The sequence below is a fragment of the Rhinolophus hipposideros genome (genome assembly GCF_964194185.1).
Source record: "Rhinolophus hipposideros genome assembly, chromosome: 17".
Taxonomy (NCBI): domain Eukaryota; kingdom Metazoa; phylum Chordata; class Mammalia; order Chiroptera; family Rhinolophidae; genus Rhinolophus; species Rhinolophus hipposideros.
The window spans coordinates 58,996,270-59,008,269 of record NC_138063.1 but is presented as its reverse complement, the minus strand read 5'-3'; the positions used below and the strand labels follow the sequence as shown (position 1 = coordinate 59,008,269).

Here is a 12,000-nt window from a genome sequence, read left to right as displayed (position 1 = left end):
AAGAAAAATACCTGTTAACTCCGCGCCAGCCATCGTTTATGAGAAGCCTGTGTTGCAATTACTTCGCTCAGGTCACCGCGTTGACGAGAAACGGGAAAGCCTCTCAGCGTTCCTTACCACCACAAAGGAAGCAGCTATCCGTACGGCAAACACCTCCATTTGCGGGACTGGCTTGCTCACGTGACAAGTGAGGTACGAGCCAACTTAGGCGACTCTCTCTCCCTCTGGCGGTGGGGCCCAAGCAGCGACGCCAGCTTTGACTTGGAGATTCTGCTTCCGGGTCGGCTTGGGCGGGTTTTTGTGGTCGTCCGGTCCCGGCGGTGAACGCCAAACTGGGGCGAGGCTGGGTTTGGCATCTGAGCCTGCGAATAGAGATGTGGCGTGGCGGAGCGTGGGGATGGGAAACCTAGGAACGAATCCAGTGTTTAAGGGTCCCTGCGTGGTCTGTTAAATCTCTCCACCACCGGGTGAGGCATTTACAGGTGAGAAAACAGACTCACCTTTCTTGCCTACCATGCTAAACCCTGGTAGAGATGGGATTAGAAGTTCCTTCCTCCTCACTCCCCCTCCCCCCGTTCCTGTCAAATGCGATGACGATAATGTGGAGATTGTTGCGAGGATTGAGTTATCAGGTTACAGTGCCTGGTTGTTAACTATATTAGTTTCTTCTCCCGAGAAGCCAGACCATACAGCCTTGTCCCTGACCTGCAGCTGGTGGTGATGGTGCTTGGTACCACCTGGCTATTCGCTCTCAGGAACTTGACTGAGATTGGGCAGTCCCTGGGAAGCAGTCCTGGCTCTGCCTCAGGAGTTGGCAGCTTGACCTCCCTTGGAGGGCTCCTACTTGTCAGGAAGGAGGAGGACTAAATATCTTTGGCACTCACACTTCCAAGATCCATACTACCAACTTCCTAAGAAGTTGCAAACAGTGATTTGAGGAATCTTTAGATAACATTACCGGCTGTACCTGCTTCAAACCATCAATCAGACCACCTCCAATTCCATCAGGATAGTTTCCAGTTTCTGGAAATTGGATCATTCCAGGTCTTCAGGAGATCTCTCTTTAAAGTTCCATAATACCTTCATATCTGCTATCAATTTTCACACTGGTTATTATCACCTCAAGAGGGATATGTTTAACATTTAGTTAAGGGCAAGTATGAGTCACAGAGTTTTCATCAGCATCATCACAATTCTGGGTGAGAATCCAGTTCCTAGAGAATATGCTGTTTCTGTCCTTGGGAAATGCACAAGGTTTTATAATCCAGGTGTGAAAATGTGCAAATGTTACTGCTTCATGGAAAAAATAATGTAAGGAAGTTTATTTTTCCATGACTCTCTAACATTGAAATTCCACAATATTGTCCTTAAAGTGATGAATGCCATTGGTGCTGGACAAGACAAACCCAAACGAACAGGAACGTTAGGCCTTTGCACTTTTATCTACATAATACGTATAATTATTGCTTTATGCAGTTGTCTTGTAAATGAGAAAGAAAAGAGCTACAAACAACAAGTACATTTATGTAATCTTTTATATTTACCCTACTAGTTACCTCTATTGGTTCTCTTTATTTTTTCATTTGTAATTGAGTTACTGTCTAGTCATTTCATTTTAACCTGAAACATTCCCTTTTGCATTTTTTCTGGTGCAGGTCTGATAGTAACAAATTCAGTTTTTGTTTGTCTGGAAAAGTCTTAATTTGTCTTTTATTCCGTTATTATAGCATATTACATTAATTGATTTTGAGGATGTTAAACCAACTTCACGTTCTTGGGGAAAAGTCCACTTGACCATGGTATGTAGTTCTTTTTATATGTTGCTGCATTCTGTTTGCTAATATGTTGTTGAGAACATCTGCAGTCATCTATAGTTTTCTTCTCTTGTGATGTCTTTCTCTGGTTTTGGTATCAGGAGAATATTGGACTCCTAAAATGAGTTGGGAAGTGTTTCTTTTCTGTTTATGATAAGAATTTGTGAAAAATTGGTATTAATTCTTCTTTAATGTTTGGAAGAATACACCAGTGAAGCTATCTGCTCCTGGGCTTTTCTTTGTGGCTAGTTTTTAAAATTACTAATTCAATAGCTTCACTTATTATAGGTCTATTCAGATTGTCTATTTCTTTTTGAGTCAGTTTTGGTAGTTTGTGTTTTCTAGGAATTTATCCATCTCATTTGGTTATGTATATATTATTTGCATACAAATGTCCACATAATCCTTCATTATTTGTCTGAGGTCAGTAGTAATATCCCCTCTTTCATTTCTTTTTTTTTTTTTTTTTTATATTAATTAATTTATTTATTAGTTTCAGGTGTACAAAACAAGGTAATACTTAGACGTTCATCATTTATATCCCTCATACTGTGAACCCCCCTCCCCCCATCCACTATCCCTCCGACCTCACACTGAACCATCACATTATATATATAAAATTATAGTTGGCATTCATTAATGTTTAGCTTCTGATGTACAATGCCATGATCAGGTATCCACAGTATCCCTGAGGTGGTCTCCCAAATAGGACGCATGTCCATCGGATACCCAACAAAATCTTTACAACATTATAGAATACCTTCCCCAAATTAATTTTCAAAAGAAAAACCCTGAAGCCATCTTGTGGTTACCAGCTGCTTCCAAATCCCTTCACCTTTCCCCTTATCCCCAACCCCCTCCCACACACCCATCTAACCACTCTCGGTTTTTTCTCTGCGTCCCCAAAACTGACTCTGATTAGTTCATTCACATAGTCTTTTCTTTAGATTCCATATATAAGTGAGATCATATGGTACTTGTCTTTCTCTTTCTGACTTATTTCACTTAACATAATGTTCTCTAGATCCATCCATGTTGCTGCAAATGATAAGATTTCTTTCTTCTTTATGGCTGCGTAATACTCCATTGTATAAATGTACCACAGCTTCTTAATCCAGTCATCTACCGATGGGCATTTTGGTTGTTTCCATATCTTGGCTATTGTGTAAAGTGCTGCAATAAACATAGGAGTGCATACAGATTTTTGAATTGGAGTTTTGGATTTCTCCGGGTAGATGCCTAGGAGTGGAATTACTGGATCATAGGGTAGTTCCATTTTCAGATTCCTGAGATACCTCCATACTGTTTTCCATAGTGGCTGCACTAATCTGCAGTCCCACCAACAGTGCACTAGCGTTCCCTTTTCTCCACATCCGCGCCAGCATTTGTTGTTTGTTGATTTATTGATAATAGCCATTTTGACTGGAGTGAGGTGGTATCTCATTGTGGTTTTTATTTGCATTTCTCTGATGGTTAGTGAGGTTGAGCATTTCTTCATATGCCCTCTTTCATTTCTGATTCTAGTAGTTTGCATCTTCTCTCTTTTTTTCTTGTTCAATCTACCTATAGATTTGTCAGTTTTTGAAAATCTTTTCAACTAACCAGCTTTTGATTTAATTGATTTTCTTTGTGTGTTTCTATTTCAGTAATTTCTGCTCTAATCTTTAATATTTCCTTCCCTCTGCTTTCTTTGGGTTAGTTTGTTCTTCTTTTATTAGTGTTTTATGGTTATTGGCTTGAGATCTTTTTTTCATTAAAGTTTATTGGGGTGACAATTGTTAGTAAAGTTACATAGATTTCAGAAGTACAATTCTGTAATACATCATCTATATATATCACATTGTGTGTTCACCACCCAGAGTCAGTTCTCTTTCCATCACCATATATTTGATTTCCTTTGCCCCCATCTACCACCCCTCCACCCCCCTTACTCTCTGGTAACCACTAAACTATTATCTGTGTCTATGAGTTTTTGTTTCTTCACTTCTTTGTCTTGCTCTTTTGTTGTTTTCAGTTTTATATACCACGTATCAGTGAAATCATATGGTTCTCTACTTTTTCTATCTGAGTTATTTCGCTTAGCATTATAATCTCGAGATCCATCCATATTCTTCCAAATGGTACTACAGTGGTACCTCGGTTTTTTAATGTAATCCGTTCTGGAAGACCATTCAAGTTCTGAAACGTTCGAAAACCGAGGCACAGTTTCCCCATAGAAAGTAATGCAAAAATGGATTCATCCATTCCACACCTTTAAAATCAGTCCCTAAAACTGCAAATTTAGCATGAATTTTACTATCTAATGATACCATAGATCCATAAAATTTACGGCATTCATAAACTGAAATGTTTGTCAACAGAGACATTTGAAAACCAAGGTACTACTATATTTCATCTTTTCAATGGCCAAATAGTATTCCACTGTGTATATATGCCACAACTTCTTTATCCATTCATCTATTGAAGAACACTCTGGTTGTTTCCATGTCTTGGTCACCATAAATAAAGATGCCATGGACATTGGAGCACACGTCTTTTTGGATAAAACTTTTCAGAGTTTTTGGGTAGATACTCAGGAGAGGGATTGCTGGGTCATGTGGTAATTATATTCTTAATTTTTTTGAGGAACCTTCACACTGCCTTCCATAGTGGCTGCACCAATCTGCATTCCCACCAACAGTGTATGAGGGTTCCTTTTCCACAGCCTCTCCAACACTTGTTACTATTTGTCTTGTTGATTATAGCCATTCTGACTGGGGTGAGGTGATATCTCATTGTGGTTTTTATTTGCATTTCTCTGATGATTAGTGATGTTGAGCATTTCTCTGATGATTAGTGATGTTGAGCATTTTTTCATACATCTATTGGTAATTTGTATGTCCTCTTTGGAGAAATGTCTCTTTAGGTGCTCTGCTCATCTTTTAATTGAATTCTTTATTTTTTTGTTGTTGAATTGTATGAGTTCCTTATATATTTTGGCTATTAGCCCCTTATTGGAGGCACTGCTTGCAAAAATCTTCTCCCATTCAGTTGGTTGCCTCTTTATTTTGTCGATGGTTTCTTTTGCTATGCAGAAGGTTTTAAGTTTCATATAGTCCCATGCGTTTATTTTAGCTTTTACTTCCCTTGCCTTTGGAGTCAAATTCATAAAATGCTCTTTGAACCCAAGGTCCATAGGTTTAGTATCTATGTTTTCTTCTATGCAGTTTATTATTTCAGGTCTTACGTTTAGGTCTCTGATCCATTTTAAATTAATTTTGGGACACGGTGACAGACAGCAGTCTAATTCATTCTTTTGCACGTGGCTTTCCAATTCTCCCAGCACCATTTATTGAAGAGGCTGTCTTTTCTCCATTGTACGTTTTTGGCTTCTTTGTCAAAAGTTATCTGTCTATATTTATGTGGGTTTATTCCTCTATTCTATTCCATTGATCTGTGTGTCTATTTTTCTGCTAATAACATACTGTTTTGATTATTGTTGCTCTGTAGTACAAAGTGAAGTCAGGGGGTGCGATACCTCCAGTATTGTTCTTTTTTTCTTAGGAATGCTTTGGCTATTCGGGGTCTTTTGTGGTTCCATACAAATCTGATCATTTCTTGTTCTATTTCTTTAAAAAATGCCATTGGGGTTTGATAGGGATTGCATTAAACTGGTATATTGCTTTGGGTAATATGGCCATTTTAACTGTTGATTCTTCCAACCCATGAATATGGAATGTCATTCAATTTCTTTGTGTCTTCGTTTCTTTTAAAAATGTCTTACATTTTTCAGTATGTAGGTCTTTCACATCCTTGGTTAAGTTTATTCCTAGGTATTTTATTCTTTTTGTTCCAATCTCAAAAGGAATTGTTTTTTTTAATTTCTCTTTCTGAGATTTCATTGTTAGAATATAGGAATGCAATGGACTTTTGTACGTTGATTTTGTAGCTGACAACTTGACTGTATTCGTTTATTGTTTCAAATAGCTTTTTGGTGTAGTCTTTAGGGTTTTCTATATAAAGCATCATGTCATCGGCAAAAAGTGACAATTCTTCATTCCCAGTTAAGATACCTTTAATGTCTTTCTCTTGCCTGATTGCTCTGGCTAGAACTTCCTTCCAATACTATGTTGAAAAGCAGAGGTGATAGGGGACAGTCCTGTTGTGTTCCTGAATGTAGAGCAAAGGGCTTCAGTTTTTCATTGTTAATTATAATATTAGCTGAGGGTTTGTCATATAGGACCTGTATTATGTTAAGGTATTTTCCTTCTATACCTATTTTATTAAGTGTTTTACTCATAAAAGGATTTTGTATCTTGTCAAACACTTTTTCTACATCTATTGATATACTCATATGATTTTGTCCTTTATTTTGTTTATGTAGTGTATCACTTTGATCGATTTGCATATATTGAACCATCCTTGTGCCCTGGGGATGAACCCTACTTGGTCGTGATGAATAATCTTTTTAATGCATTGTTGCATTTGATTTGCTAGAATTTTTGCATCTGTATTCATCAGAGATGTTGGTCTGTAATTTTCTTTTTTGTGTTATCCTGACCAGGTTTTTGATATCAGGGTAATGTTAGCCTCATAAAATGAGTTAGGAAATATTGTATTGTCTCTTCTTCAGTTTTTTGGAAGAGTTTGAGTAAGACAGGTATTAGATCTTCTTTGAATGTTTGGTAGAATTCACTAATGAAGCCATCTAGTCCCAGACTTTTTCTTTTGGGGAGGTTTCAGATGAATGATTCAATTCCTTACTGGTGATCGGTCTATTTAGATTTTTCCATTCTTCGTGATCCAGCCTAGGAAGGCTCTATGTTTCTAAGAACTTTTCCATTTCTCCTACGTTATTGAATTTGGTGGCATATAGTCCTTCACAGTATTCTTGGATGATCCTTTGTATTTCTGTGGTGTCTGTGATAACTTCCCCTCTTTCATTTCTGATTTTGTTTATTTGTGTCTTTTTTCTTTTTATCTTAGTGAGTCTAGCCCAGGGTTTGTCAATTTTATTAATCTTTTCAAAGAACCAGCTCATTTTTGCACTGATTTATTCTAATGTCTTTTTGTTCTCTATTTCATTTAGGTCTGCACTGGTTTTTGTTAGTTCCTTCCTGCTGTTGACTTTGGGTTTCATTTGTTTTCTTTCTAGTTCTTTAAGATGTAACATGAGGTTATTATCTGGGATTTTTCTTGTTTCTTGACCTAGGCCTGTAGTGATATAAATTTCCCTCTTAAAACTGCTTTCACTGCATCCCAAAAATTTTGGTAGGATGTATTTTCTTTTTTTTTTCTTTTTTTTTGGTAGGATGTATCTTCATTGTCATTGTTTCTATGTATCTTTTGACCTCTCCTCTTACTTCTTCTTTGACCCAGTCATTCTTTAAATGTATGGTGTTTAATCTCCAAACATTTGTTGTTCTTCCTGCTTTCTTTTTGCAGTTGATATCCAATTTCAAAGCCTTGTGATCAGAGAATATGCTTGGTATAATTTCAATCTTCTTAAATTTGCTGAGGCTGATTTTATGTCCCAATACATAGTCTATCCTTGAGAATGTTCCGTGTACACTAGAAAAGAATTTGTAGTCTGATATTCTAGGATGAAGTGCTCTGTAAATGTCAGTTGCAGTGGTACGTTGGTTTTCGAACGAAATCCGTTCCGGAATACCGTTAGTTAGAATTCTGAAACGTTTGAAAACAGCTGACAGCTAGGCCTCCAGATCTTGCACTTAGCAGAAATCGCATGATATGTTCGCCTTCCGAAAAACCGAAGCATTTACTTCTGGGTTTACAGCGTTTGTAAACCGAAATGTTCATCAACGGAGATGTTCGAAAATCGAGGTGCTACTGTGTGTTCATTTCATCTAATGTGTCATTTAGGGCTGATATTTCTTTTTTTTTAAGATTTTTTTTTTAATTGGGGAAGGGGAACAGGTCTTTATTGGGGAACAGTGTGTTCTTCTGGGACTTTTCCGAGTCAAGTTGTTGTCCTTTCAATCTTAGTTGTGGAGGATGCAGCTCCAGGTCCAGTTGCCGTTGTTAGTTGCAGGGGGCGCAACCCACAATCCTTTGTGGGAGTCGAACCTGCAACTTTGTGGTTGAGAGCCTGAGCTACAACCAACGGAGCCATCTGTCCACCCGGGAGCTGAGCGGCAGCTCATTGACTTCATTCTAGTTGCCGAGGGTGCAGTACGCTGGCCTATGTGGGAATCGAACTGGCAGCCCTATTGCCCAGAGTTCGCGCTCTAACCAACTAAGCCACCCATCTACCCCCCAGAGGCTTTAAATGGTTGTGTTTGTATAGTTTTCACCAGTTTCATGGAGAAGCATGTGAATGGAGTTCCTGATGCTGTCAATCCTTCACCCATCTCCTTTATTTTTGAAGGATATTTTGTTCATGTAGAATTATTGGTTGACAATGCCTTTACTTTTCAGCATTTTGAGGACATTCTACTGCCTTCTGGCCTCCATGATTTCTGATAAGAAATCAACTGTTAAGCTTATAAGGGATTCCTTGTACATGGTAAGTTATTTCTCTTTTGCTGCTTTCTGGTTTTTTGTTGGTTTTGACCATCAGTAACTTTTTTTTTTTTTTTTAAAGATTTTATTGGGGAAGGGAAACAGGACTTTATTGGGGAACAGTGTGTACTTCCAGGACTTTTTTCCAAGTCAAGTTGTTTTCCTTTCAGTCTTAGTTGTGGAGGGCGCAGCTCAGCTCTAGGTCCAGTTGCTAGTTGCAGGGGGAGCAGCCCACCATCCCTTGTGACAGTCGAACTGGCAACCTTGTGGTTGAGAGGACGTGCTCCAACCGAGCCATCTGTGAGCTCAGCGGCAGCTCAGCTCAAGGTGCTGTGTTCAATCTTAGTTGCAGGGGGCACTGCCCACCATCCCTTGCTGGAGTCGAGGAATTGAACTGGCAACCTTGTGGTTGAGAGCCCACTGGCCCATGTGGGAATCGAACCGGCAGCCTTCGGAATTAGGAACATGGAGCTCCAACTGCCTGAGCCACCGGGCCGGCCCCATAACTTTTGTTTTTAATTAGTTTCAGGTTTACAAAGCAATGCAATAGTTAGACATTTCACCCCTCACAAAGTGATAACCCCCTCTTCCATCTGTTACTGTTTTCAAGATTCTCTTTTTGCATTTGTCTTTTGTCAGTTTAATTATGATGTTTTTATGTATGGATCGCTTTGAATTTATCCTACTTGGACATATTTTCCTTTAGTTCTTTGAATGTATTTAAAATAGCTGATTTAAAGTCTTTGTCTAATAAGTCCAATGTTTGGTTTCCTTAGGTACAGTTTCTATTCATTGCTCCCTTCCCCCCATATGGGCCATACTTTCTTGTTTCTTTACATGTCTCACAATTTTTTGTTGAAAACTGAACATTTGAAATAATATCCTGTGGAAACTCTGGACATCAGATCTCCTTTTTCCTGGGGTATGTTGTTTTTGTTGTTTGTTTTGCTGCTATTTGTTTGTTTATGACTTCCTGGAACAAATTCTGTACAGTATGTATTTTTTGTCATGTATGGCCACTGGATTCTCTGATCATTTAGTTTGGTGGTCAACTAATGATTGAACAGAGATTTCCTTAAATGTCTGGAGCCATTAAATCTCCCAACCTTTGCTGAAGGGTTCTGGGTGCTTGTTGGTATACACCTTCAATGCTCTTGCAGGTAGTTTGTAGTTCTACCTTCTCCTTCACTTTTTGTTTCCACAGAGCATCAAGAACAGCCAGCAGTGAGAACTTAGAGCCTTCTCAGGGATTTCCTGGGCATGTGCACAGCCCTGCACATGTATGTGGCCTTCTAGATCCCAAGAATATGGGGACATCTCATTCCCCAGTTTTTCCTTTCGAGTTTTTTCAGTCAGCTTGTTTACCCCCATTGCCTCATGTATTTGTGATGCTTAAAAATCACCACTGATGCTTTTCAACAAATGTTTCTGGGGAACAGCACACCCTGTGAGCTCTGAGTCAGGTCAAATAAAGACAAACATTGTGAGTGGGATTTTCCAGGGACCTGTCAGCCAGTCAGATAATGACAATTATCTGGGAGTTGAGTTTTGGAGGAGCTCTACTCTGGTCTTTGCCCCCAGAGGCTGCTAGGCTGGTTTCTACCATGATTGGTTCTCAATGCTGCTACACACTGGAAAGAGTGGGATCAGAGTAAGTCAACTTAAAATGCCACAAACTCACTGTTCTTCCTGAGATTCAGCTGTTTTTCTTGAATAAATCCTCCCTGAGTTGTTACAATCTTTCAGTTAATTTTCAGAGTTCTAAAAACGTTGATTTTGACCATTTTCCCCAATGTTCTCATTGAATTTATGGAGGAGAGTTTTGGAGAACCTTACTTTGCCGTTCCTGCTGATGTCTTATCCGTACAATATTTACAGAAGTCTTTACCTTTCATCTCTTGATAGATGACCACATAGGATGTTTTCAATTATTATCATTACAAACAAAGCTCTATGAACATTGTCGTCTAAGTAGCACAGGATACATGTGCTCACATTTCTCTAGGGTATATGTCTAGGAGTGGAATTGCTAGGCTATAGGACATGCATATCTTTGGTAGACCATGCCAAACTGTTTCCCAAGTGGTTAGTCCAACTTATAGCAGGGAATGAGAGTTCTTCTTGATCTATATACCCATCAACAGTTGGTATCTTGAGACTAAAAATATTGCCAATTGGTGACTATATAGTGGTATCTTATCTTGGTTTTAGTATGCGTTTCCCTAATTATGAGTGATGTTGTATGCCTTTTCATCCTTGTTGGACGTTTGAATAATTTATCCTTTGGAAGTGTCTGGTCAAATCCTTCTGCTTATTTTTCTACTGTGCTGTCTGTCTTTTTCTTATTAATTTGTATTTTCTTATATATTTTGGGTATGACTCCTGTCTGTGGAATATGTTCCAATGATGTTCTATTCTGTGGCTTGCTTTTCACTTAAAGAATCTTTTAAAAAATCCTTTTATTTTTGATTTGAGTTTTGGATTTATAGAAGAGTTGAAAAAATAGTAGAGAGAGTTCCTGTCTTCCCTCAGACTATCAGTCTACACAGCTGCTAGTTTGCCCCTTTTATCCTTCACCCAGCTTTCCCTTGTGAGAACATCTTACATAATGATAGAATGGGAGTGGGCATAATTTTTTTAAAGGTCCCAATAGTAAATAATTTAGGCTTTGTCAGCCACATGGTCTCTGTTCCAACTATACAACTCTGTTTTTGTAGTGTGAAAGCAATCATAAACCATACGAGGTGAGTGGGTGTGACTGTATACCAATAAGACTTCATTTACAGAAGCAGGTAGTTGGCCTACAGGCTGTAGTTTTCAGACATCTGTAGCACAGGAAAGGAACATGCCCTCCTCTTCCCCACCTTTATTCCCATTAGCTGGATTGTAGACTTTATGGAGGAAGCAGGACCAGCCATCTTGGATCATGAGATGGAAGCCATGTGTTAAGCATGAGAGAGTAATCATATTGAAAAAAATGTAGGTTCCTGGGTTTCTTATGATTTTTCACATGAGAAATAAACATTCTTCTTGTTGAATCCATTGTTTGGAGATTTTGTAATAGTAGTTTATACTGCATACTACCATTCCTGGTTTGAGCTGGGTTTCTTCTACATTTTGCCACCAAAGGAGCTTTGAGTAATATATATAATAATAGGGATTTGGGGGTCTAAAGAAAAGAATTGTTCTGAACATTCTTCTATGGGTAATTGATGTGCTCAATATTTGACTTTGTTTCCTGTATCTGGTCAGTTCTGTCTTTCCAAAATAGGAGAATAATACAGAGGTTTCACTGATCTGCTAATGTGCAGAGTGGTATTTCTCAAATTTACTTAACTGAGTGGAAACACTTTTCTACACCTTTTTGCTGAGCACCTGTGACATTCCACGTACTCTGGGAGTCATCATGGAGAAAGATGAACTGAACCTTGGTGTTCCCCTTTCTTATAAAGAAAGGCAGACGCACAGACAACCTACAAGGGGACACAGAGATGAGGGGGGTTAATTGTCTGTGTGTGTGTGTGTAAGATTCATGAATTGTTCTCAGATGATTTTAAATGTACTGACCAGAAATAAGCAGAGGGAACAGTAAATAGGTTTGGGGCTTTTAATTAAAAGGAATCGTATGGGCAAAAACAATTTCTTGACATACAGGCCACAAACATAGGTTTGCAAGAAGTGTAAA

At 38.6% G+C, this 12,000-nt stretch overlaps 1 protein-coding gene and 1 long non-coding RNA gene across 7 annotated transcripts in view; one reads left to right on the top strand and one right to left on the bottom strand.

Annotated features, from left to right (window-relative positions):
- The window catches only part of LOC308510057, a 40,667-nt gene extending 40,485 nt beyond the window's left edge, over positions 1-182 (bottom strand). Inside the window, exon 1 of the long non-coding RNA XR_013995297.1 lies at positions 12-182. This is a non-coding gene — a long non-coding RNA (uncharacterized lncRNA). The remainder of the gene's footprint in view (positions 1-11) is intronic.
- Positions 183-283: 101 nt separating this feature from the next.
- RPN1 (ribophorin I) overlaps positions 284-12,000 on the top strand; it is a 45,226-nt gene continuing 33,509 nt past the window's right edge. Inside the window, exons 1-2 of one of the 6 annotated variants that reach the window (XM_081078910.1) lie at positions 284-482; positions 1,728-1,799. In XM_081078910.1, the coding sequence (XP_080935036.1) occupies positions 1,797-1,799 (3 nt within the window). In that variant the 5' untranslated portion in view covers positions 284-482; positions 1,728-1,796. The remainder of the gene's footprint in view (positions 483-1,727; positions 1,800-12,000) is intronic. The other 5 variants (XM_081078911.1, XM_081078914.1, XM_081078915.1 and 2 more) reach the window with 5 other exon arrangements.